At 42.1% G+C, this 26,282-nt stretch overlaps 1 protein-coding gene across 1 annotated transcript in view; it reads right to left on the minus strand.

The window, feature by feature from the left end:
* Nucleotides 1-5,120: 5,120 nt before the first annotated feature.
* Nucleotides 5,121-26,282, minus strand: part of SH3RF3 (SH3 domain containing ring finger 3) — a gene marked incomplete at its 5' end in the record, with an annotated part of 80,477 nt that continues 59,315 nt past the window's right edge. Inside the window, one exon of the mRNA XM_010073847.1 lies at nucleotides 5,121-5,462. Coding sequence (XP_010072149.1) covers nucleotides 5,121-5,462 — 342 coding nt within the window. The remainder of the gene's footprint in view (nucleotides 5,463-26,282) is intronic.

Here is a 26,282-nt window from a genome sequence, read left to right on the forward strand (position 1 = left end):
TGCAAAACCTCGTGCCACACTTTCCACAGAGTGAGACTCATCTCATGCACCCGAGCTGCGTAGGAGTCAGTCGTCTGGTCTAAATTACTCATGCAGGCTCTCTGTCAGCATGCACAGACAGGGAAGGAACAGTATTGATCAGAACTGATCAGTAATTAAGGGCTGAGCTCAGGCCTGGACACTGAGGAAAAAAACTCTCAAATATTAAGCATCCGCTCAGTGAGTAAATAGTGCATCCAGGACACTGATGGAGCTAGAGAAACTTAAGGAAACAGACGCACAATGAGGCAAACTAGGTCTGCAGGGCAAACCTCCGATCCAGTCCCATTTAGAGTTCTTGAGTTTGGATGCTTAATGCGGGTTTCTGTTTGTCAGAGTATCATGCACTCAGGACGGGTTTCAGGAGTCCAGTCCTGTGACTCCAACAGGTTCCTTGTGTGTTATGGATACACAGTTAGCTTTGTGTGAGATAGATAATAGGCAAAAATGAGGCATCTAGCCCAGTTAACCACCACTTGTGCTTATTGCTGGAGCTCTATTTCTCCATCCTTTTACTGGCAGACTGCAGAGACCTGCAAAGTGCCTCTGCACACTGGAAGCCAGAACCCGCTTCACCATATTACAGTGTCTGAATCAGCAGCCTCAGAAGATCAAATCTCAGTTGGATCTGTTACTCTTCTGCTGGAAATACTGCAGGATTCAATTTCTGAGATGGGTAATTCTAGTTTCTTGGTCCTAAGGTGGGCATCCCTAGTCAGAGAAGCACTTAACTATGTGCATACATGTCACTGTTCACTCAGAACTTACTTCTGGGGTCATTTCTCTAGTATCATCTTCCAGGAAAGAAAAAACCCTTCCTCTGCTTTCCCTTTTGGCAAAGAAGATACACATGCGGAGCAAAATTGAAGTCAATGGGCATTAAGCACATGCTTGAATGCTTTATTGAATTGAAAATTCAATTTCTAACGTGGCAGTGATTTGTAGAAAGAATACATAGAAACATGGAGGGGTCTATTTTAAAGGTCAGATTCACTGCTCCCATCTTATTCTGCAGCACTGTTGTGGTTACAACTTGCTTGAAGGCTCCACAAAAACCATAGAAACACGGCACAGATACGCCAGTCGTGACAGTAAGTCTGGATACAACCGCTTTATCGAATATAACATAGCAGAATTAATGCCAGTTACTATAAAAGAGTCAACAATGCGTGACATGTTTTACTCAGGTTTGCATCTGGGAACAGCGCCAGGTAGCAAGGGGGACGTGACTCATGCACACACACATGCACGCTCAGCTCTCCTGTTTTGCTTAATGTACAGTCATATCTTCTGGAAGGGGGTGTCAAGGAAAGTATTTTGCTTTGGCACTGCTAGGCAGACAGCACACCCCTCTCCCATGTGAACCGCGAGCATTGGTGGGATGTGGGCAAGTCTGTGGCCCCGGCTCTGTCTGACCACAACACATCCCTGTAGTGGTTGTGTTTCTTGCACCAGCAGAAAAGACCACATGGGGCACACACACAGCCCTCATGGCGTAGTCACTTGAGTCAATCACTGCAACACAAAGTGACAAGGACACCACCTGGGAAATTTCTCCACTCTCCTGCTCGGATTGCTGGATGCTTTATGGCAGAGAGCAGCTGAAGGAAGGTGATTTTATTAACTAATAGTGGGAAACTACACCCAGAAAGCAGAGATGGACACTAACTATCCCAGCAAACCAGTTGAACATCCAGGCTAAATGATGGGAGAGCTAGGAGCAATTTCCTTTCTAATCCAGCCATCCATAACCAGGTTTTGCAATACCAAGTAGGATAAGATAAAAGAATTGTTCTCCTCTCTCTCCCCATGCACAAAAAATGAATGACGGCATAAACATAAGCAGGATCTCTGAGAGGACAAAGCTCACTTCACCTTCCTGTCTGACTGGCTGCAGCTCCCACGAAGGGCTGTGCTGTCAGGCAGCAGAACAAGCAATTCTTCCCTTAAATTGTGAGCATCAAGCTGCGAGCAATCAGAACCTTTTAACGCACCTCCAATATGGTAGTGGCATGACCGCTCGGGTTTGACCAGTAGCCTGGATGTGGCAAGTGCTGGAGCTGCAAGCCAACCTCTAGGGGAGAAGCAGCAGTGGCTGCCTGCATGAGCCTCATTTCGAATGCCGTAAATATTAAGGAATGTGCTACTTCTTCCAACCTTTCAGTGCTCTGTCTCTATGTGCACAGATGGGCGTTGGGAGACAGAGAGCCAAGTACAGCTAAGTGCACTGAAATGCTTTGCATCTTTTTAAAATTTCATCCAGCATCTGAATCTGTTTGTCTAAACTTTTTTTTTTTCCATCTCCTCCCTTTTCTTTCTCAGAGAATTGCTCCTACTGTGCGGATGAAACGCACCAAAATGCAAACAAGCAAAATATGGAGCTGAGTGATGCTGAATGCGAGTTCCTCCATTGCCAGATGTGAAAAGAACAAGTGGTTTGAAAACTGTAATTTGGTACTTCTGAGCAATTTGATGACTTAACGAGCACAGATGGATGTGGGATGAATTTCTAGGAGACAAGTGCTTAGTGTATCTGCTCAGATTATTCCAGGACTAAGCATTATCCTTCCTAGTGCATGAAGGTAATTAATATTTCCCATTATGGCCATGAAAAAACCCATATGATCAGTTAAGGAATGCAGATACACCAAAGATAGGGAAGTTAATTCATAAATCAATCAGAGAATCTTGCCTGCTGTGTATAATTAGGGTTACTTCAATTATAGCTTATTTTTGGATTTAAGACTCAGGAATTAAAATGCTTAAAATCAGAGTAAGTTCCTTACCACCATACACTGCAACTGGAAGTATTTACTCAGTTTTAGCAGTCTAAATCTATTTACTCTGGATTCTAGCATGGCTGAGCAGACACAGCTAACCCACGTCCCTCTGCTTCTATTCTGCCACTTAAAATTGTCATCAGTTAAATATTTCACTATTCAGACCATCCTGAGGTGAACTGAGAAATTTGTATGATATGGGACTAGCCCTGGCATATTAAATAATGTATCTGGACTTCTTTACAGTACAGTTTTGAGAGCAGCACCTAGACAGCCAGCTCTGGAGACATCAGGGGATATTCTTCCCAGCTTCTTTTCATGGCTACATTTAACTAAAGGTGCAGCATTCTGCTGATATAGTTACACTGGTGCTAAATCTGGTTTACATTGATTTAGCTTTTCTTATAGAATTAATCTAAACTGATGTAGACCAAATTAAGTGCACCTAAATAGGGATTGGTTTTTCACTCCTTTTACTAAATTGTTTTTTCATGGATTTTAAGGACAAGAGACTACTGTCATAGTCTGCTCTCACTGCCTTCATTACAATGCTGAAGGATTTGCCTATATTTATTTCTGCTACAAGTCTAATAGGTGCGCTTGGACAATAGCATCTCTTTTAGACAAAATGCCCAATCTAGAATAAAAATATTCCCATATCTGTCCTGTCTGCAGTCTCTTACAGACTGTCACCCAGCCATTCCTCAGCTGCTCTTTACCAGGTGTACCAGAGCTCCCTGTATTACTCATTGCAAGTAAATTGTTTTAAATCTTCCATGTCCTTACGATGCTTCTTTGAGGCCACTCCACTTTGCCTCAGATTTGGCTCTTCTGAAATATACTCTTACTCTGTATTCTCCTTACCAATGTGTTGAGTTAGCTCCATACCAACATGTCTGCCCTCTTCATCACCTACCTCCCACTTCAGTCCTCTGTTCTGCAACAGCAAAGAGTTTATGCTGGACAGCTCAGGTCCAACACCCAACTCTTGTTGGTCTACACTACATATACACACAACAATTTTCTAGTGATTTCTGATCTAGAGTTAGATTTGATGCCACTGAATCAGTCTTCAATCTACTTAGTAACTTCTGTGTTGTTTGTGCACAGTTTCCTCAGAGAGACATTTTATGGTAACAAGCCTTAGAAAAATTAAAATATGTTACAGTGTCATTGTTACCTTCTCTACCAAATTTCAACCTGCATTCAGTAAAACACTGAGTAAGGTACGAACTGTCCTGTAGTATCCCTTATTACACCCTGCATCATCTGGTCCATGACCTCAACTGGATTCAGGGTCAGCTGGCTTGTCCAGCCCACTCCCTTCAGCCTGTTTCATACACTCAGACAAAAATAGTTTCTTTCAAACTTCTGGAACTTCTCTATTGTTCCAGAATTCTTTTAAATATCAGCTCCAGAGAGTTCCTTAGACCACTTTTTGAAAACTCTTTGATGCTTTTTTAAAAAACATGTTATCCTCAATCACTTTTTGAGTGATTTCAACAGCATTGTATCAGTGCATTATCTGTTCCCTTCCCAGTCCTCAAACCTCAGCCTTGTAGAAAATATTTACCTGAAGCCAATACAACTCTACACATGGAGACCTAGCTCTTTTCTCTACCCCTATTTCTAGTCAGTTATCTCTCTCTCCATCTGTTTTTGTATTGTGGTGTTCCTACTCTACTCTTCTCAGGTTTGCAAGGTCAGTTATTCTAAGGTACCAAGGTGCAGAGCAGGCTGCTGAAATGAACTCCAGATTCACTGGTACATTCCTCTGTAGAAATGAGATACATTTTTCGTAATGGGTCACTGAAGGTGGCACTATCTGGAAGAATCCTAAACAATGAGAATTTGAAACAGTCTTTGGTATTGCAGAACAGACCAGAAAGGGTCTTGATGAGCAAACCACCCCTGTTGCCCCCAGGCAGGATGTGCCACATGATGACTCCATAAGTTTATTAAAATACAGGGATCCCACTTAAGAAGTGGCCTTTGCCAGCAACGTTCACACCCTTTGGGCTGCAAAAGCACTGGTTCTCCATATCTAGACGAGGGCTGAACAGTGTTATGGCCAGGTGCTGCTCACCATTTTTTTTAATCCATGAATGTTAAACATGCACTGTGTGTCAAATGATTTTCAATGTGCAGGTGCACATAAGCCCTGTCTTCCTAAAAGACAGCTGAGCCCCCTACAGTCAATCCACAGAGCAGCAAAACTGCAACAACCCTTGAGCAAGATAAACCTGCAGCCCTCCTCCAAATGCTCCCTGAGGATGCAGGTGACCTCAGGAGATACACAGCTTACCTTTCCCGGGGCAAAGGCTTGGGCTCTGGCCGAATAGCTGCCATAGAAGAGAGGGGTTGCCTGGCAGGAGAAGGGATGGAAAAATTCAAATCCAAGGAGCCTGTTTTCCTGTGCAGAGGCTCTAGCCCCATAGCTCCCTGCATTTCACTCTCAATAGGGCATGAGCCAGCCCTGCCATGGCTGGAGAGGGAGGTGAGCTCGGGTCCCACCGCCCCTTGCAGGACTCCTTCGATGGCTGCCTGGGGGTCATGTGTGGGCGACACGGATGGTGGGGAGCGTGACTTCTTTTTTGTTGATGCTCCTGCTAGAAGTTTCAGCAGTCCGCTCTTCTTCTCCTTCTGCAAAGGAACCAAATGAAATACGGGCAGTGAGCAGACATCCCAACTCCCTGCATTTTTGTTTTGGAAAATCTCGATGTGTGTGGCAGGAAACCTCCCAAAACTGCCAAGACTAGAGGTGGATCCAGGTAGAAAGTGAGCTTCTGGTAGTAAAGATCCTATGAAAATCCCTCCCCATCCAAAAGCACTTCAACTCATTCAGCAGAGTAAGGACCTAACATACTGCAAACATGATCTCCATTTTCAAAACCACCCAGGCCTTTTGTGTGCGTGCCTTTTGAAATAAATAGTACAGTTACAGTGGGATAGTGAAGGTACAAACTTCCCATGCAGAAAAGGCAGCAATTGAAGTGCTACCTTCTCTCTTACAGGAGAATCCTGTCCCTCAATAGAGAAACTCCCCAAAAGTAACAAATCAGGCCCTATGGCTATAAACTTCTGCTAGGAAGCACAAGGGTCTGAGGAGAGATTTCAGATCCCAGCCCATTGCAAGAGAAGTACTTATTGTTACTGCCTTGTTTACTGCTACTATTTACTGTAGGGAGAATGGAGGCAGGACACGGTGGTTTAATCCCTCTTTCCAGCATGTGGTCGCCTTCACATCCCGCATCACAGAGCTGTAACTCTTTGCATCTCCCTCCCAGAAGTGGGTCACTTCTCCTCATGTGTTAAAGTAAAGGTATCACCTTGGTGTTTGAAGATAGACCATAAAACTCACAATTGGCAATTGCAGTGGCAGTGCATGGGAGCTTTCAAAGTTCTACAAGGGTTTATTATACAGAGGAATGAAAACAAGATAACAGCACCCTTTCAATTAAAGTGGAAAAAAATAAGTTCAGCCTGCAGTACTGAAGAAACACATCTGACCTTGTGGGTTTTATAGCAGTGTGAGAAATCCTGCACATTTACCTCAAGCACACACAAATACCAAATACTATCTCCTTCAGCTAGGAAGCTTTTTGGGTAGAGGGATTGTGCACAGAAACTGGACATCCTTTAGCACATGCTGCACAGCGCTAGGCTAGAGTTGCAACCACCAATTCTGTGCAGTAAATTTTCCATTTTTTTAATGACACAAGTAGTTTTGCAAAAAGTCTGTTAGATTTCTTCCTCTTCTGTCAGAAGTACAAGCCATTACCCAAGACTATCTTCAGAGACTCATCACTGTGAAGTTTAGTTATATTTGGTAATTTGTTCTATAACAGGATTCCGGGGGATAAAAACTAATCCAGCAACTGAAGTACTTACGGAACAGAAACTACCTCTCTGTCTTCAAGCAGGAACACTCTTTGGAAATACAAGCCAGTAATTTATTTATTCTCTTTAGATAAAATGTCCCATGCAAGGTTTAAAATGATGCTCTTTTATGTGCTGACTGCTGAAGTCATTTCTCTAAGCAGCTTTAAAGAATAGGAGGGCTAAAATAAAATAAATATAAGCTTTTAGAAGACACTTGGATTCACTACAGTAAATATACTTGAAGTATCTGATATCTCTGCTCCCAAAGTTCTTGTTTGCACTCTTTAGCTGTCACAGACTGGTAAGAAAACAGAAATACCTTAGATGTTAGAGACACGGAAGAGCTAAAATGAAGCATAGCTCTTATCACAAAGACAACATCCACTGATTTTTGAAGAGCAGAGCCTAAACTACGCTTCCAGATCCCAGTCTCCTGCACCCCACTGGTTCCAACTATACCTTCTTTTTAAAAGGGCATTTGCCACTTACAGGGTGAAAGGATCCATCTACCAAGATGTTCATCCAGGCAGAATCCACGGAAGCTAAGGGAGGCTAGCCATATGGTACCATCAGGTCAAAAATACTAAATAAACTCCCCTGGAAACAATGGAAATGCAGACCAAATGCCCCTGCAAAACGTCTTCTTTCCCAGATGGGAAGGGACCGTTTTGGGAACTGTAGTAGGGGTGCATGCTAGAATTCACCTGAAGCTCCAAAAAAATACTTCAGTGTTCCTCTCACTCTCTAATTAAGAAATATTGCTGCTGTCATCATTATATCAAATTTTAAAGCTCTTAATGAAATTGCAAAACTCTCCTTTCCCTGTGGTGCACTGAAACAATAGTTCTAATGATCCCAGCATACTGTGTCAATATGCATTTGAAGGTGTCTAAAGGTCAGTGACAGAATACAATAGCCATTGTAGGGCTCTGGAGAAACAGCTATTGTGTAGCAGTGAGCACTTTGAGCCTCTTTAATTGGCAGCTTTGCACATGCAAAGTAACTATGTGAACTAAAGCCCTGTATAATGAACAATTAATATTCCTATGTGGTAGCAGCTTTTCTAATTTTTGCTTCTAATTTAAATACCTTGGCAAATTTTCGTTAGAAAAACCTTGTGTGACTTAGACCATTTAAGGCATAGAAAGAAAAATCTTAGGCAAAAAGGAGATGCATATATTCAAACCCATCAGCACATTAAAAAGCAGATGAGTCTGACAGTCATTCACTTTTGTTTACAAGAACAGCTTCCACTGTATGTGGTTAGCCCTGGTATAAATTTCTACACTTAAGCTGCTACTGCTTGGATAACAGAGAGCTATGGTGAACTTGCTGATGTACCTTTTGTTCTACTTTAACAAAAAGAAAAAAAAATAATTTATTTTTAGTCCCTCTTAGTCCACTAAACATTTTACTAAACTTTTGAGGCTAAGATCTGTGTTAAGTAAGTTGACTTACTTCAGTTGCTAAGCCTCGACCTGCTAGTCAAAACCTGAAGAGTCCCATCCTTCCCATCGTGGCCTTGGGCAAGATATTTAGAGGTGAACTGATAGTAACCACTTCGGGTGCCTGAAGATTAGACGGTACATCCAGCTCTTTCTCCCTTTGAGTCTAGCAAATGCTCTCAGCCTTCTGGTTTCACATTGCCAGATCCTCCGCCGACTCTGCTCAGAGCACTTGAAGCAAAACAAGGACTGTCAGGAGCTGATAATTTACTGTGATGTCCCTCATGAGAAACAGATTGGGTTTGAACCTCCTGTGATCCACAGTTCAACCTAAACCCCTTCATACCTCCTCCCTCCATTTGTAAAATGGGACTCAGTTAAAACTCCTCCTTGTGCTGTGGGAATACGTTAATGACTCCAGTGTTAGAAAGCTGTACATTTCTTTGAGAGCAACCGTCCCTTTTCCATGGCTTTAGTACTAAAAAAAATAAAAGACTTGGAATGGGATGTTAGCATGCAGTCCCAGTAGTGATTTATTGCAAATGTCCAAGTATTATGAAATCATTTAATATTTAGTGTAATAGCAGCCATCCTTCACAAGAAATTAATTTAATATTTATATGCTGTCCAAGACAGTCCTTTCTTCAGCAGTTTCACTGTAAATCAATGAAGCATTGATGGGTATAAATGCTGGAGAGAAATCTAGCCTGATTGGTTACAGACTTTGTGGGTTTTGAAAAGAGATAAGAAGTTTACAGAGAACATATCTGATGACTTTCAGAAATTAAGTTTTTGACTGAAAAAAGAAGATGTTTACTTTCTCCATTCGCAGACTGTTTTATTGTTTTCTAGGAAATCTGTAATCTACTGAAACAGCTGTGTAATTACTGAGTTTTCTTTGTCTAGTAGCTACATTTCCAATTGACTGCAAACTGCATTTGACATCCTACCTCCTGAACCTGCCAAGGTCAGACCTTTGCATCTGTGTTGATGGATGGATTCACAGTATGGACAGCACTCCTCCCATCTCCTGGTTACTTCCCGCGTGTTTGACTGAATTCAAATCATCACCTTTGTATTGCTCAGGTTTTATTCTAGGAGGTTCAGAGTCAAAACTTCCAAACCATTACTTTCACAAGGATCAATACCTTGTTTAAAAAAAAAAGCAAAAGAGTGAAATTAACTCTTTCAAATAAATCCCAGGCTGTTTCTAGTTAAAAAAAAATGACTGTGAAAACAGACAGTACAGGGCAGGTCAGAATTTCTTCTCTAGCAAAGCTTGTGCTTGAGACTCCGTTCCTATGGCACAGCACAAAGGAATCTCAGTGGAAATCAGTTTCTGGCAGCACAGGGATGGGCTGGGCAAGATTTCAGTGACCCTGAAGCATTCAGCTGGGGAAGCCCGCACTTGGACAGGTGCAAATCCCCTCGATATGTTGCTGTGGGAATGTTTAAAAAAGTGAATCCAATCTAAGCTTAAGAACCCATGAAGGACTAGATTGAAATTAAAGTCTCAGATATGTAAATGTTCAAATATTTTGCTTCACAGTAATTGGGGATGATTTTTTTCCCCTCATTAATATCCCCACTTGAAGATAATAACTAGCTCTTCTTTCAGCTTCAGAGATGAGATGAGCACAGAATGCAGCTCCTTCGTTGATGACTGAGTGATAACGGAGTCCCCTGCCTGCAAAGTAATAATCTGCCATAATCCAAACGCCAATTACATGTACTGGCTATATTAATACAGACTTTTTTTTTTTTAAACCACCATAATAAACAGAAAATTCTGTTTTAGTTTTCTTCATCTGCAGCTCCTAACACTTAATTTCCCACCTATCCAGGCTCATTAAACAAATGAGGAAACCTTACTGCAGCTGATAAAAAAACTGGCTCCAGCCACTGAAATGAGGTAATTTCTCATGCAACACAAACTACATCAATAGATAAGAGAGCCAGAGGGAGAAAAAAGTTTAATTTAAAAATTAAGAAAAAGGAAAAAAAAAAACTGTTTAAATGCTGCCCTGAGCACTACAGAACAACTGAGGAATTCATCTATCAGTCAGTAACCCCAAACCACCACTTTGGTTGCTTTTTTAACTTGGTCAATACTTGTTTCAGTAAATTTAAGTTAGTTCTGGAGAATAGTGCATTTCTATTCTGATTCCAACTTGGCTACTGGTGATTGATTCTTGCATTGAAAGAGTAAGTTGTATTTTGGATTACATCTTTTAGGAAAAAAGCTATTCGGGTGTTTGATATCCATAAAATTTTTTGAGATTTTGATAATTATTTTAAAAAGCACAAAAAAAAAAAAATCCAGCATCATCTCAAAGTAAAGCTTCAGGTCTGGGATGTCTTTGGATATGGGTTTATCACTTGCAGTTTGTCCCTGTTTCTCATAAGGCATAGGTGACACACTGAACAAGACAACAGTCATTACTTACTACACAATTACTCTTGATTTTAGGAAATGCATCATGTAGTGTCTGGAAATACTTGCCAAAGATTTAGGTTTTAATGGAGACAACTGCTTCTGGCAAGAAGTCTATTATTAAAACCTCAATATACAAGTTACATGCCAAAGAACAAAAAGGATTTTAGAATCGTAATATCATTAGCTTTTAAATCCCAGTGATCATAACATGCATACATACATGCACAAACATAATAGACTTATGGTCACTAGTTTGAAGATAACTAATATTAAAGCCAGGAGAAAATAAGTAAAATGTCTTGCAGCTAGACCTGATTGGGAATTTCAAATGTTCTGAAAACAAAACTGAGAAGAAGAAATTAGTGTTCAGGTCCCAATACAGCAAAGCACATAGGCACTTCATCATGTGCTTTTGTTGAACTGGGGTGGATGCAAGGCTCTAGAGACTACTAAAAGAGATAAACAGAGAATCTAAAAATATATATGAATATTCAATTTAGACAGAATATTAGATCTTTCAAACACTGGAACAAAGTTAAAGGATAGGTCACAGGGGAAAAAAACCCCTGAAGTTGAAGCAGAGAGTCTCAGCTATCAGTGGGCTTTCTGGAGGCTGCTGCATTCATAACAGGCAGAAGGTAAAAGGATCACTAACACGATTAACTGTGAATGAGGGACAGATGATCTACTACACTGATACTGGGTTTTGTCTGTGTGTGATGGATGAAGAAGCTGATGGATGGATAGTTTTGTATTTCATTGCTTTTCTTGGTCTGGTACGTAGGGATAGATGATGGTTATGAAAAAGATGGCAAGCTGTTAAGATGTACAACTTACTCTGTGCCCCAGTAACAGTTTTCAGTGATATTTTTCAGTGGGAACAGCTGAAACAGAGCAGCAGGGAATTGAAAACTGCTACTGTGATGAAGTAACTCAAAACTCATGGATAAAGTGAAATGAAAGGACAACGACAAAGAAGGTGATGAAACCATGTTTCCACTGAAGCCTGTGGCAACATTTCCACTTATTTTGAAGCAGCCACTATCTCTAGAACTAAGCTCAGATGGAGGTGTTCTGGTCCTGATTTTAGTCCACCTCTTCCCTTGAAGTGTGAGCAACCTCTCTGGGAACATGAAGAGAGCAGACAAGATATCCATGTACACATTTGACATTCAGCTCCCTTCTTCACTCAGCAATGCATGGGATGTTTGATTATCCTACAAGTAAGGGAACTTCAGCACAAAGCACTGAGATCTCCCCTTCTCTGGTCCACTCTCCTGGCCCCCACATAGCCTATATAGACAGCGTAACTCATACATTCTTCGCCTAGGGAATGTGGGCTCCCCTCTCATTTCAGAAGAAAACTCAGTCAAGGAGTTTCAGGCAAGTGTTTCAAGTGTGGGATGCCCAAGCACGACCAAGAGTTCCTGCTCAGTCATATAAGAAATCCTCATCCTTTATTTCTGGAAGGAAACCTTGGCACCCCGCAGAGGTGGGCACATCCTGTGACTCCCAAGTGAAAGCAGGTAACTTCCTTAGAATGAGAAAACAAGACCAAAGCCACCCTTCCTTTACCAGTATCTCCTGCTGGCTTAGACACCTGTTCTGCTTGTCAGATTTTGTGAACCCCATTTTCTAGGCACTTAATTCTACCCCTACATTAAATGGGAATTATGAACTCCACTACAGAGAAAAAGCCTTTAAAATAATAAACCTCCATACTCAGCAAAATTTAATGTCCACTCTGAAACTGGCCAAAAAAAGTGAATGCAGTGTGTACTCTGGGAATACAAATCCCAAGTATTCCCACGCTACTCTTGATTCTAAACTGCCTATTCTCACACAGAAAGGGAGTCACTTCTAAAATCTCATGCTCAGCAGTGTCAAAAAGGCAAAGATGATGGGGAATTGTTAGAAAAGGTCTAGAGAGAGGTAAAATCCATCTGTAGAAAACAACACCAGCAGAAGCCCTACCATGCCTATCCTCCTCCTGAATGCTGTGTCCTGTTCTGGCCACTGCAGCTGGAAAAGGATTTTGCAGAACTATGAACAGCACAGGGAATGGCAGTGAGGACCATGAGAGGTGTGGGACAACTCCTGTATGTTGGAGATGTCTGCTTGGAAAGCAGACAGCTGACAGGAAATACAATAGTGGCCTACAAAATCCATGCCTGCACACAGAAGGTAACTTGGGAACAGATCGGTTACTTACCACAACACAGTAATTAGGGGAAACCTAATGAGATTATCAGGCATATGGTCAAAACTAAAAAATCGGAAGCACTTTTTCACACAACACGTAATTAAATGGAGACTTACTGCACACAGTATTGTGAAGCCAAAAGAATGAATGGGTTCAAAGGGGATGAGACAAATCAATGGAGAACAGATCTAGTTAAGAGCTATTAAAATAATGGTATGGATTCAACCTCTGCTTCCAGAAGCCCCAACAGGTAAATGAAGCATACATAGGGTGCCTCCACCTCACTACAAAGAGGTCATAATATAAGTGAGAATAATTGCTATGATGAAAAAAAAATGTATTTGGGCAAGAGCATAGGAAACAGGACAAAGCCAGGAATGAACCCTCCCCTGTGCCCTCCCATCTTTGGGAAATCAGCTGTTCAGAGACTTCCTCAGCTGCAGGGGTCTGAGAGAGGGTAAAAGGCAGCCGGCAGGATGCAGTGTCAGCCAAGGAAGAGACACAAAACGTTGGGAACTGCAGCCCCAGAGCACTTTCACAGCCCTGCAACTGCTATTTGGATTCCTCAGCTCCATCTCCGGTGTGCAAAACACCATCAGTCAAGGTCTGCAACGCTCACCCTGCACCAAGGAGCCACAAAAGTACTGGTGATGAGGCTGACAAGGCCCTGTTGCTTCCCAGAGCCCAGCTTGCTTCCTAATCTGGCATTGCACTGCCTTTGTACATACCAAGGGCCTCCTTGGAGCTACCATGGGGGTGTCTTACATAATGCTACACCATGTCTCGAAGACCTACCCTAAACCGAAGCCCAGCAATATTAAACCTTTGTTTTAATATAATTCAAGTATTACTAGATGATTTAGGCAACTGTGGTCAACCAGCTGTACTTTCCAGACAATTTAAGCAGAACAGCTGGATAGAGACTACAAGCATCCTTCTGAAACTTTAGGTTAATTTACTCTAGCTAGAGGAGAATCTATCATAGCTTCACTGACAGCACAGGATTCTGAAATGAGAAAAAGATAATATATTAATACATTAACTGATAGACAAACTGCTTAGAATTAGTGGTTTTTAAACAAGATGATTTAGACTGACTGGTTAGCTTGCTGCTCCTTGTCTCTCATAAGGAAGTGAAAAAGATTTATTGGTCATGGGGAGCACTGGGAACAACACTCACATTTTGCAGAAAGCCAGAGCAAGCTCACTCATTGCACACCTGAATGAAAGAGAATCAATGACAGAAGTCAGGATCTGCTTTGACATCCTCTAATCTTACACATAGTTAGCTCTGGCTCTCCCCATTCACAAGGGATGGATTTCATTTCAGAAGCAAACAGTTAAAATTGCTTGGTCTTGCTTTGTAATCTTATTAGATGACAGGCAAGTGAGACTTGTATTTTTACGAGAAAAACATGTGGGTAAAACATTTGGATTAGTGGAGGTCATCTTGTCCCTTGTCGCTGACGCATCTATTCCCACTTGGCTGATATTGTTCCAGCAGCTGTGCCACCTCAGGCTGTAATTTTAGTGCTTCCAACAAACTAAATGGTATTGGGCTGGCCTGCACTAAGAGGGAAGATTGCTTGTGGAAAATTCAGGCATCACAGGAGATATATTCTTCTCTCAAAATAATTTCCTCATGGAAGAGAAAAAGGGCTGTCTGAGGACAATGAAAAATTGCCAGAATTTGTGTGTATTAGGCACTGGAACACATTACAGTGAAATAATTCCTACATAACAATTCATCAGTTCATAAAAGATGCATTTATCTAGAGACTGAGGAGGCAGCTGAGACTGACAGAACATATCACACCCTCATGGACTGTGGCCTAGAGGCGATGAAAGCAGAAGCTCCTCTTGCTCAGGCAACTTATTTCTGAAAATTAGCTGGGCTTTGCACTGCCATTGGGGCAGCCTGGACCAAGGCAAGGGACAGGAACGAGAGGGGCCCTGATGGTTCTCAGATGGTCTGACACTGCAGAAGCAGGTCCTTGACACCACCAAAGTCATGGGCATTACAATTTCTCTCTCACTCTGAAGGCTGCCCTCTGGTTTTGGCAGCTCCAACAGCATCAAATTTGAGCATCCATGAAACAGTTTCTGATGTATCTCATGCAGAAAAAAAAAAAAAAAATCAGGTCTTGACCCTGCTCCGTCCTGCCCTCATCAGAGCGTGTCTCAAACAAGGCAAGTGATACTTTACTAGCACTGAGAAGAGACATACCAATGTGCTCAAGCCAACGGCTTCTTTTCTGGGAATAAGCAGACACTCAGACTTCCAGTGGCAGTGGGAGTGCAGGGAGCCCTGCACCTGGCAGCACTGCACAGGGACAGAGCTGTTGTCCGGTGCACTGAGGTGCAATCAATTATTATGGTGCATAAGCTTTGCAGGCAAAACGGCTGAGGTTTCTGTAACCTCCCCTGTCAGCTGTGCTATAGGCATTTTCAGTCCTAGTACGTTTCCAAGCAATGCCCTGTGAATTACTCCTGGGACACAATGAGGTGTCTGAAGTCCTTTTCTGTTATAGGACCAATTGATCACGTACGCTCTTTAAAAAATGCAGAAAGAATCCCAGAATCCTTTTAAAGGATTGCAAAATAAGAGGCTGTCAATGTCAGAGGAATGCCCACACACTTAAATGACAATTTCTTTGATTAAGCGACCGAGGCACTGGGGCTTTCCAAATGTCACAACACTTAGGTTGTAATTACTAGTAAGTTTTGCAATAGCGAAAGCCTTGCTACAAGCTGCTCAAACCCTGGCAACACTTGTAATAAGAGCATAGTCTCTTCAAGAAAAATTAGATTTCACTTTTTTCCTAGTTTTGTCTTTTTGTTACTTAAAAAATAAATCTGGAGCCATCAAAGACCATTTGCTAAAAAATCCCTCCACCCAAATACACTTACGCTAAAGTCAGGTCTTTAGGAGTATAAAATTCTCCTTTCTTAATTTAAAGAGCTAAGAAAGAAGGATCATCAATGAAAAGTACAGCTAACCAAAGGGTGTAACTACAGAAGGGGAGTCGATAGCACTATGGCTTTTTTTCCTTTTTCACTAAGCCTGATTTTACATTGCAATCCTATCCCTCCACTCTGTCTTCCCTTCCTTTGTCTGTTTTGTCCACTTTTTGTTCCCTGACACATGACCTGCAGGTATGACCATATAATTAAATGCAATTCGGTTGCACTGATTTAACTAATTACCAACTGTCATGTGTGCCACCTAAACCAATGTTCTCCATTTCCTCATCCTACCCCAACTGTAAGACAAAACACATTAGCTCAAATGTCAGGCTTAAGCTGATCTGGGTAACCCAAGATATCCGAGGACATGCATTATGTCAAAGTTGGCAGTACTGTACTTTCAGTGGTGCAGCCAGCGAGCAACATCTCACACGGGTCACACACATATTCATGCCTGCAATCTCAAGAGCTCTCTGGACATGAATGGCTCATTTATTGCTTGTCTGGAGCGTGCTATGCAATGAGGCAGTGACTTCTGTTTGTTGTTTTCACATGTGATTACCGCAGAAATAATTAGCTATGACAACACATGTACAGTGTATGCTCTGCCAGGCAGTTGACTGACGCAGAAGAGGCTAGTGTGACCTAAAATCAAAGGAGGATCCTCCCAACTAATAGAAAGAAATAGTCAATTGTAACACACAAGCTCAAAATGCCTCTGTGAAGATGTTGGTCACATACATTTCCTATCTGAAAATGATGGAAACTCTATAAAGATAAAATCACTACTGCACTGGAGCAGAAATGACATCTTTGTCATAATAGTCCATCTCCGAGCCTGCCCACCATAGATGAAGATGAAAACCCCTTTACACAAGTCAGATAACAGGGCAAGAAGATTTCCCTTTGACTGCAGTGGTTTGTACAGAAAAACTGACAGCCTTTCTTATTTTCATTTTAGCAAAACAGTGTGGGCAAACATTGATTTAGAATTGCCTCATCTTCTGTTTGATCATGATTGATTGGAATGTCTCTGCCTATAAAGATAACAGAATCAGTAGTCTGTTAGTTAAGCAATCATGATTTCTATTCAAGCTTCTGTACATTATGTTGCTGTATCTGACAATCTTCCCACAGTAGAGCAGGCAATATGATTAATATCTTGCATAAGTTTGTTCTTTCAGCTTCTTCCTGCTAGGATAGCAAAGTATATGTTTGAGGGGTCCCTTGCAGTCTTGTGCTCTCCCTCTTTTTTAACTCAGCAGCATACATGCAAGAACTCAAATTGCAGATAGATCACCAGATGCTGCTACCTGTTGCTTTGCAATGTGTCCTAGTTAATGACTTTCTGTCAAAATGGGAGAACATTTCAAGTAGGTACCAACAGGGCTTGTCTTAGTCCCAGTGCTAGTCAATATTTTCGTTAATTACTTGGTAGGTGAGCTAGAGAGTGCACTTCTAAAATCAGCAGTGGGCACTGAGCTGAGTAAGCCTGAAAGCAGTTGGAAGATGTATGGGTTTTAGATGGGGTAGAGTTAATTTTCTTCAGAGTAGCTGGTATGGTGCTATGTTTTGGATTTGTGATGAAAACAGTGTTGACAACACACCTCTGTTTTAGCTATTGCTGAGCAGTGCTTATACAGCGTCAAGTCCTTTTCTGTTTCTCACACCAACCCACCAGCGAGCAAGCTGGGGGTGCACAAGAGGCTGTGAGGGGACACAGCTGGGACAGCTGACCTCATCTGAGCAAAAGGATATCCCATACCATATGATGTCATGCTCAGCAATAATAGCTGGGGGAAGGAGAAGGAAGAGGGCATGTTTGGACTTACGGTGTTTGTCTTCCCAAGTAACTGTTACACATGATGGAGTCCTGATTTCCTGGGGATGGCTGAACACTTGCCTGCCCATGGGAAGTAGTGAATTAATTCCTTCTTTGCTTTGCTTTCTTGTGTGGATTTTACTTTACCTATTAAACTGTCTTTATCTCAACCCACGAGTTTTCTCACTTTCAGACTTCTGAGTCTCTCCCCATCCCACTGCGGTGGGAGTGAGCGAGTGGCTGTGTGGGGTCGAGCTCCTTATCAGGGCTAAACCACAACAGGAGGATAAACAGGTTGAGAATTCGTAAGAATTTTCCTAAAATGTAGAAATGGTCCCAAACTGCCATGATGAAATGTGCAAAGACAAGCATGACATGCTCCTGCTAGGAAGGAGAAATCAAATGCACAGATGCAGAACGAGGAGTGACTGGCCAGCCAGCAGCTCTGCACAAAGGGACACGGCAGATACAGTGGATTACAAACTCAGCATGAGTCAAGGCGCTTCAAATTGTATCTGGAAGCATATTAACAAACATCTTATATGTCACCCATGTAACATGCTTATTCCATCCTAATTGGCACTAAGATCTCAGCAAAACTCCACTTGGGACACTGCCTTTAAGGCCGCAGTAAGCTGAAGGCTGCCCAGAGGAGAGCTGGAAGGGTACTCAGAGGCCTAGAAAGCATTACCTGTGAAGAAAGGCCAGGAACTGGGCTCTGTAAGGCTGAAAGAAGAGAATTCTTAAGATTGAACACATTATTAGTTCTCTAATACGTGGAAGGCTGTCAGGAGAAAGCTGATCAGCCGTTCATTTGGAGCAGCACATGAAGAAGGAAGATTAATTTGTAACCATAGAAGATTTAGGAGGGATAGTAGGGTACTTTCTGGCTCTAGGGATATGAAAGGACAGGAAGAGATTGCTCAGGGAAGTTGTGGAATCATCTTAATTGAATGATTTTAAGAAAAGTTAGACAGACATCTGTGGTGGGTAGTCAGAATACATCGGACTTTCTCACGGCTGGGGGATGGAAACCCATCCCAGCCCTGCGGGGTTCTCATCCTTCCCACCTTATCTGTGTCACGTGCCCTGCTGGCCAGTTGTATCTCTCAGACAGGTTGCATTTAAGCCTACCAACCAAGAGTATCTGGATTAGATGCAGATGCTGTCCTGAAAAATTTTAGAAGTAGGAAAATCAGTTCCCTCTTTTACATCTTCATCAAAGCCTAGCTTATGCGTTTCCCTTGCCACAGCAGGCACCATCATATTGATAGGATCTGCTTGCCTGACCTCCCCCCATCTTCTGTCTCAAAACTCAAGACATGAAGAATAATATGAGATTGTACAGGCAGGAATAGAGATCTCTGAAGTTATATATATATAAAAAAAAAAAGCCAGCTAGTTCCATTTTAAAATATACCAGTTCTGAATTGATCATGAACTGGGACTAAAAACTACAGTACAGCAAATCTACTCTACTGCAAAATAAGTTGGCTATAGACTCACATTAAATTACTTCTCTCCCTGGGGCATCTGGTGATGAATCCCAATGCCAGTCTGTTGCTAGTGTGCTGAATACCATGAGCTGTGAGTGAAGGTTAATATTTTAGCTTCTGCAGTCTTAACTTACAGAAACATATCAGTGAATACAACCCAAACAAAATATATGCAAAAAAGTAAAGCAACAGGTTGAGTCCTGTCCTTATAATGAATTGCTTTTTAAAAGGTTGACTGCTTGATATCCTGTATTAATTCATTACAGGCAGCCTGTAGACATAGGGTCTGAAAAGCAACTTTTGCATTGTGTACTTTCTAAATTCCTGAGGCTGATCTTTCCTCCAGAGGGCATAATAAGAGCATTTTTTTTTCCAGTCCTTCAGAGACCAGCACTGACTCTATGTCTTGACTTGGTCTGAAGGGAATTATTAGATGCTTAAGACATTCAGTCAAAAAAATTAACAATCCAGACTGACTTTAAAGTGGCTTTACCATTTGGCAAAAGAAAAGCTAAGCACTTGTGAATCTTTCTAATGCTACTGCAAAATGAAAAATAAACAAAAATGTACAAAATAAGATAAATATCCCTTTGCTGTAACTTGGTTATGTCCTCGAGTTACATGACAAAAACAGAAACATGCCACAAATATCTGTTGTCTGTTATAATGTTCTGTTCCTACAGTACTGATGTTTGTCAGAAACTGCAATTTCATTTATTTTATGTAATTCTTCTAACAGAGCTTACTGAAGTATTTCTGCATTGACTCTAGATATTTTAACCTACCTATTATGCCTAACTACAGAGAAATGCAAGGAAAAATACCAGTACCTGTGTGAACGGAAAAAGAAACATGGGCACTAAAAAGTTGATTACAGTTCAATTTTCACAGGAAAGTTCAACCTTTGTCTCCATAAAACAACTGCATTGGCACTTGAGGTACTTGTATCTCAGTACATAATCTCTGTTGCCTCTTGGTTGTTCAAGACTTACTGGCTTGTGAATTCATAGTTGGAAGACCACTGAGTAAAGCATGAGTCTTGGATGCGTGGGAAGCCAAGATGCCACCAACTGACACACTGCAAGTTGTTTCATTGTCTAGCTTGTTACTGTGTTTTTCTGCTGGAGTGGTTTCATCTTGCATGTCTTCCTTTCTGGGAGTGGTGGGGCAGTGGCAGCCCCATGCCAGCTCTGTGTATTACTGCCCCAAGGCAGAAAGCAGAGGACAGGGACAGGCACAGCATTTGCAGTCTTTTTTTTTTTTTTTTTTTTTTTTTTCCCCTGCGCATGGGACTATGAGAGGATGAAGGATCAAACCACATTCTCCAGGAACAGGGCAGGGAGAGGGCAGAGGCTGTGATAGGATGCCCAGCTGCAGAGCTGTCTGCTCTGGGGTGGGAATTGGCCCCTCTGATCCCTCAACAGTCGGAATGTGTCAATGTCTCCTATCGATACCACAAGGTGTTTACATTTCACCCGACTAATCCAAGAAGATGCTTGCCATCCCCTCCCACAGCCTGGCCCCATTCAGACATCTGGTCCTGTGTGATTCCTCCTGCAGGCAAGGGAATGCCATGGGAACACCAGTGCTGGGATGCTCACATGCAGGCACATGCACACGTGCCTGCGCACATGCACACCTCCAGCCTTCTGCTTCCAGCGCTCCCTTGCATGTTCTTTTGTCAGTTCTACTTTCTTCCCAAAGCAGCACTAAGGATTTAGTAAAAGCCCGTGGGTCCTCTGTGTTGTAAAATTAGGTCTCTACAGGTGCCAGCAGAATGCTGTGCCTTGGCATCCAAACAGCTTCATCATCAGTTAGTAGATAAACTGAATTTCCTCTCAAAGCTAAAGCACTCTCCATACTTGCCTCCTCTAGATCCACTTCCCCTCATGGCCGCAGAATGCAGCACAGAACCACTTGAAACAGCATGAGAGAAATCCACCACGGACACTTGAGAAATCCTGTGACAGCACTATGAGGCAGATAAGCAGAGGAGGGGGGAGAGGAAAGAAAAGAGGAATAGCTTTCGGAGACTGCTTGGCAGCAAAGTCAACACTTGAAATATCTGTGGGGAGTTTGAAAGCATTTCCTAACATCAAAAATGTGAAGAAGAAAAAGAAATTTTGATCAATGGCTTATTGCCCTTGATCTAACCAAAAGAATCCTAGCCAGTCAGAAATAACAGAAATCTGTTTTATTGTAAAGCTGAAGTTTTCTATGTTTTGACAGCTGGGGCTTGTGCTTTTGGCTGGGTTATTTGCCAGCCTTAAAATATTCATCAGCGAGTTGCCAGGTTTCTGTCCTTTCAAACCGAACTCTAACGATGAAGAAGGTGCTGGAGAGACTTTAAGCACGAGTTCTCTGCCCTAAAACAGAACTTTGTGGCCTGAATTTACATGACCAGAAAAAGAAGTTTCCACTCCCTGGCCAAGTTTCTGGTGAATCACTTGCTGGTCACAGAGCCAAGATTTGCTTTCTGGAGCATGGGAAGCAGTGGCTTGTTTGTGATGAAGACAGCCCCCTTGCCTTTGTTAAGAGGAAATGGATTAACAGTATGTATTTTGTGCACAAGCACTCTTTATCAGGGAGTGTAGTGAGAGGACAAAGGATAGCGGATTTAAGCTGAAAGAGGGTGGATTTAAATGAGATATTAGGAAGAAATTTTTCACTGTGAGGGTGGTGAGACACTGGAACAGGTTGCCCAGGGAAGCTGTGGATGCCCCATCCCTGGAGGTGTTCAAGGCCAGGCTGGATCAGGCTTTGAGCAACCTGGTCTAGTGGTGGGTGTTCCTTGCCCATGTCAGGGAGGTTGGAACTAGATGATCTTCAAGGCCCTTTCCAACCCTAGCCATTCTATGATTCTATGAAAAAGGAGAGAAAGCAGAAAATACAAACAGGAAAGAAAGACAGAGTACAACTGAACAACACATTTTCAGTTTATTAGAACCAAAAAGATCGTATTAAATATCCACACCATCAGCATGGATTTATCCTAGTTTTGTCATTAAATCATTAAAACAAAGACACGTGAAACAAGCAACATCATGTGGACCTTGTTTTAAAATACTTGCTAAAATATCTGCTAAAATGAAATCAACTGGTTGAGGTCTGACTGCTATAAAAACATTGTCAAATTATTGAAGAGGAAAGCAGTTTCAAGTGTACTTAGAAGCATCTCAATACGTAATTAGCTCCTGCACACCCCTCACCTTCACACATCCTTAGGGGCATTTTTAAGTACCTGCACAGAAGGTATGCCAAATCAAAGCATCCTTACAGAAGAACAACCTGGAATACACATTAAATTGAAAAGTCAAATTTGACTCTGAAAATGGTCATTGAAATGTTGGTGTTGGTGATTCCAGGATCAACTCAGATGTCTAACAGAGCACTAAAGAAAATTGGTGTCACAGAACTTATTCTTTACCTTTTTGATGCAAACCTTTACATTACTGTTCCAATGTTGTTTCCTCTTAATGCTTTCTATATTTATATATATTTTTATATATTATTCAAAGAATTCAAATGAGGCTCTTGTTCATTCTTATGTCTTGCGATGCTTTCATTTAATCACTCAGTTGTTATCGTTCCATTTCATATCTATACAACTTAGGGCGCTTTCTTAGGTGAACCGATTACAAAGTGAAAAATATCAAGTTATTTCATATGTGCTAGGAAGACTGATTTCCTCTTCCAAAAATTCAGTCAGTCATATTGACTTTGTATCTGAAAAATCTACTTTCATCAACCCTGTTCTTAGCTTCCTCTACTCATCCCAGGGTGACCACTATTTTTGTCATGTCATTTTATAACTACAAAGTCCTTGCAAGTGCTCAACACTTCACTTTTGAGACTGATCTTCCATTTTCTGGATAAGGAATTAAATTTCTTTAGTCGATATGAAATGGTAACAAACCCTTTTCAGTCAGGGACAAGTTAATATGAGAAGTTGTAATGCAGAGTCTAACACCTAGTGAGTAAAAACTGAAGGTGCACTACTGTGTAGTATCATGTCCTTCAGGCAGTTTCAGTTCTACCAACTGACAGCTTAAACAGACACCTGTAATGTGAACTAAGGGCAAAGAGCATCTTGGAGTTTATAAAACCAAATTTTCAAAGGGCTTTTGATCTAGTCCCCAACTCTACGTAAAGTCAGGGTGGGTGATCAAGCACGCAGGTGGCAGGTCTGCATGGACGGACGTTGCACAGTGGGACTGGGCACTGGGCAGCAAATTAGGGGAAGGCAGAGGAAGGCACTGGCAGAAAGGGGGAGCAGTGGAAAGGGAAGTCTCTCTGGTCATGTCTATACTGGCACATAAAACAAGGCCAGGATTTAGCATCAAACCCTGGTCTGCACCCATTAACCACTGTGGGTTTGGTTTATATCAACTAGCACTCTCCCAGGACAATGTAAGCTCATGGCCTGGGCCACACCACTTTTCAGGACTGTTCTCAATAAGCAGTCTGGATGCAGTCGCCCTATTTTGGGCAGAGAAGAAAGCTTATAAATATGGATGCAAGTCATACAGGGACACTTGCAGGGCCAGAAAACAGGCCTTGGTTTGTTCTATTTTGTAATGTAGTCCTTACACCAGGATCATGCCAAACATACTTGTACTAATTTTGGCTGGAATAGAGTTAATTTTCTTCAGCGTAGCTACTGTGGGGCTATGTTTTGGATTTGTGATGAACACAGAATTGCTAACATAGAGATGTTTTAGTTACTGCTGAGCAGTGCTCACACAGCGTCAAGGCCTTTTCTGCTTCTCACCCCACCCCACCAGCGAGCAGGCTGGGGGTGCACAAGAAGCTGGGAGGGGACACAGCTGGGACCCAGCTGAGCAAAGGGATATCCCATACCATATGACATCATGCTCAGCATATAAAGCTGGGGGAAGAAGAAGGAAAGGGGGGGACATTCGGAGTTATGGCGTTTGTCTTCCCAAGTAACTGTTACGCATGATGGAGCCCGGCTTTCCCGGTGATGGCTGAACGTAGGGATGGTCTGCCCATGGGAAGTACTGAACGAATTCCTTATTTTGCTTTGGTTGCATGCACAGCTTTTGCTTTATCTATTAAACTGTCTCTATCTCAACCCATGAGTTTTCTCACTTTTACTCTTCTGATTCTCTCCCCTACCCCACAGTGGTGGGAGTGAGTGAGCAGCTGTGTAGGGCTTATTGTCAGTTGGGGTTAAACCACGGCAATACTGTATCATTTGAGGAATGCAGCTATTTTGAGCAGAAGGACCGATATTTGAGAAAGTAAGTGACACTGGTGAGAACAGACAGATGTTTACTGATTCAGTCTTCACACGCAAAACTGTTGGTGCATGTTCAAAGCAATTTTCTGAAGACATGTCTCTTGTTATCTTAACATCAGTAAACAGCAGCCCAGTGTATTTTCCCATTTGTTATGACTTGCTTATCCAGATCCTCTATATATTGCAGGGACACAGTTACTAAATTTAAAGCTGCAAACAGATTTGTTTTCTTAGCACATTGTAAGAAATATTTAATTTTACATTGCCAGTTTTCAAACATTTCTATATACTCTGGCTAGGTAAAACAGTAAGGAATTGGCGTAACTCAGTGATGAATTAATAGCTTGCTCACTAGTGCAAGGTCTTATTTTCCTCTTTAGCAGATATTGAGCCAGACATTTTGTAAGAGTTTAATCAAAATCCTCATCAAAAGCCAAATGAGTGGATTTTAAAGAAAGTTTAATTACAGTGGTCAAACCACCCAGCATGATTTGCTTGATTTGATTAACGTAATGAAGAGCACACTTAATGAGAAATGCATTAATTCATTCAAACAAGTGGTTTTATCAGAGGTATTAAGCATCAGCCCAGATTATATACAGCAGAAACTGTTATAGCAAAAAATGACCGGGGTCAAAGCAGTAGTCACGCCATAATTACAAGCTCTCAGCTGTAATCTACCAGTTGAATTTGGGCAGTGCTCATCATGACTGAAAAGGCAGGGCCCCCATTAAAAAAAGCCCCCAAAAGGCAGGGTTTCGCTTCCATTCCTCAGCTGTGATCTTCACCTCTTTATTTCAGATGTTCAGAAGATTTGGGAACTGGGATTGAATTCCCTGAGTTTCAGATGGTTACATGTGTAGATATTATTAACAAATGATGAAGTGAGAGCTGAGGACCTCTGATACCACCTCTCCTCCCTTAAGGAAAACAAAGTCTTCCCCATTTGCTCTCTGTTTTACCTCCCTCCTGCCTCTGTGATATCTTTGGGAGACTCTTGTTCCTAACCTGGAACAGAGTGACTTTGGGGGAGAACTATTATTTTCCTTCTGGGGAAGGAAACCTTCTTGGAAAGAAGAACAATTGACCTCAAGCAGGAAATATCTGAGAAAAAGGAGAGTCTCCTTCACACCTAGCTCTCTCCAACGCCTTCTTCAGATAAATTTCAGTTCCTATCTATGTTCCAACATTCCCGTTTCAGGACCCTTCCCCCTCAGCTTTACACAGCATCCTTCACCTCCACCCTCCCCACTGGCACCCCTTCTCCAGTGCCCACTGCTGTATCTTCCAGCAGCTGCTAATGCTCTTTTCTCTCCTGTGCTGTCCTAACCACAGTTACCTCTCTGACTTCTACTGGGCTTCCTTGCCTTTATTCAGTCCCTGACTTGTTATTCCTACAGTGCTGCGATACCTCTGTGTGAGATCCCTTGCCTGCTGCTTTGTACTGTGTCCGTATAGCACTGAAATAACTTTGATTTTCAAGTGCTCTACTTCTAAGCTGCTCAGCTGCCTGAACACTTTTTGAGCACTGCACAGTGGACTTAAGTGCTATCTATTGCTTAGTCTTTCATCAGCTACTACCAGCAGCTGGCAAAGGAGAGCAGCTTTGAAACTGTTCACTAAGAGGGCAGGCGGATGGCCAAGGAGCTGAAAAGTGGAGCACAAGCCCAGTTGCAGATAGGATCCTCCGAGGGTAGGTGCATGCTGACTAGTGAAGACTGGCATCAAGGCCATATTTTGCCTCCTGATTAAGTCAGCAGGAGTATGACAGTCAGACACTATTATTAGGGTGCTTAAATAAATGTAGGTGCCAAGGTTCACCTGCAGGTTTGGAAGTCTGGATCAAGACCTTCAAGAGCTAAGCTGAAGTAGAGAACTAGAGATGTGAAAAAATAGGCCCAAGGATTTATTTGCTACATTAATAGAAGATGAGCAAGAAAATAATTCC

Source organism: Pterocles gutturalis, unplaced genomic scaffold (genome assembly GCF_000699245.1).
Source record: "Pterocles gutturalis isolate BGI_N339 unplaced genomic scaffold, ASM69924v1 scaffold37192, whole genome shotgun sequence".
In the NCBI taxonomy this organism is placed as follows: domain Eukaryota; kingdom Metazoa; phylum Chordata; class Aves; order Pterocliformes; family Pteroclidae; genus Pterocles; species Pterocles gutturalis.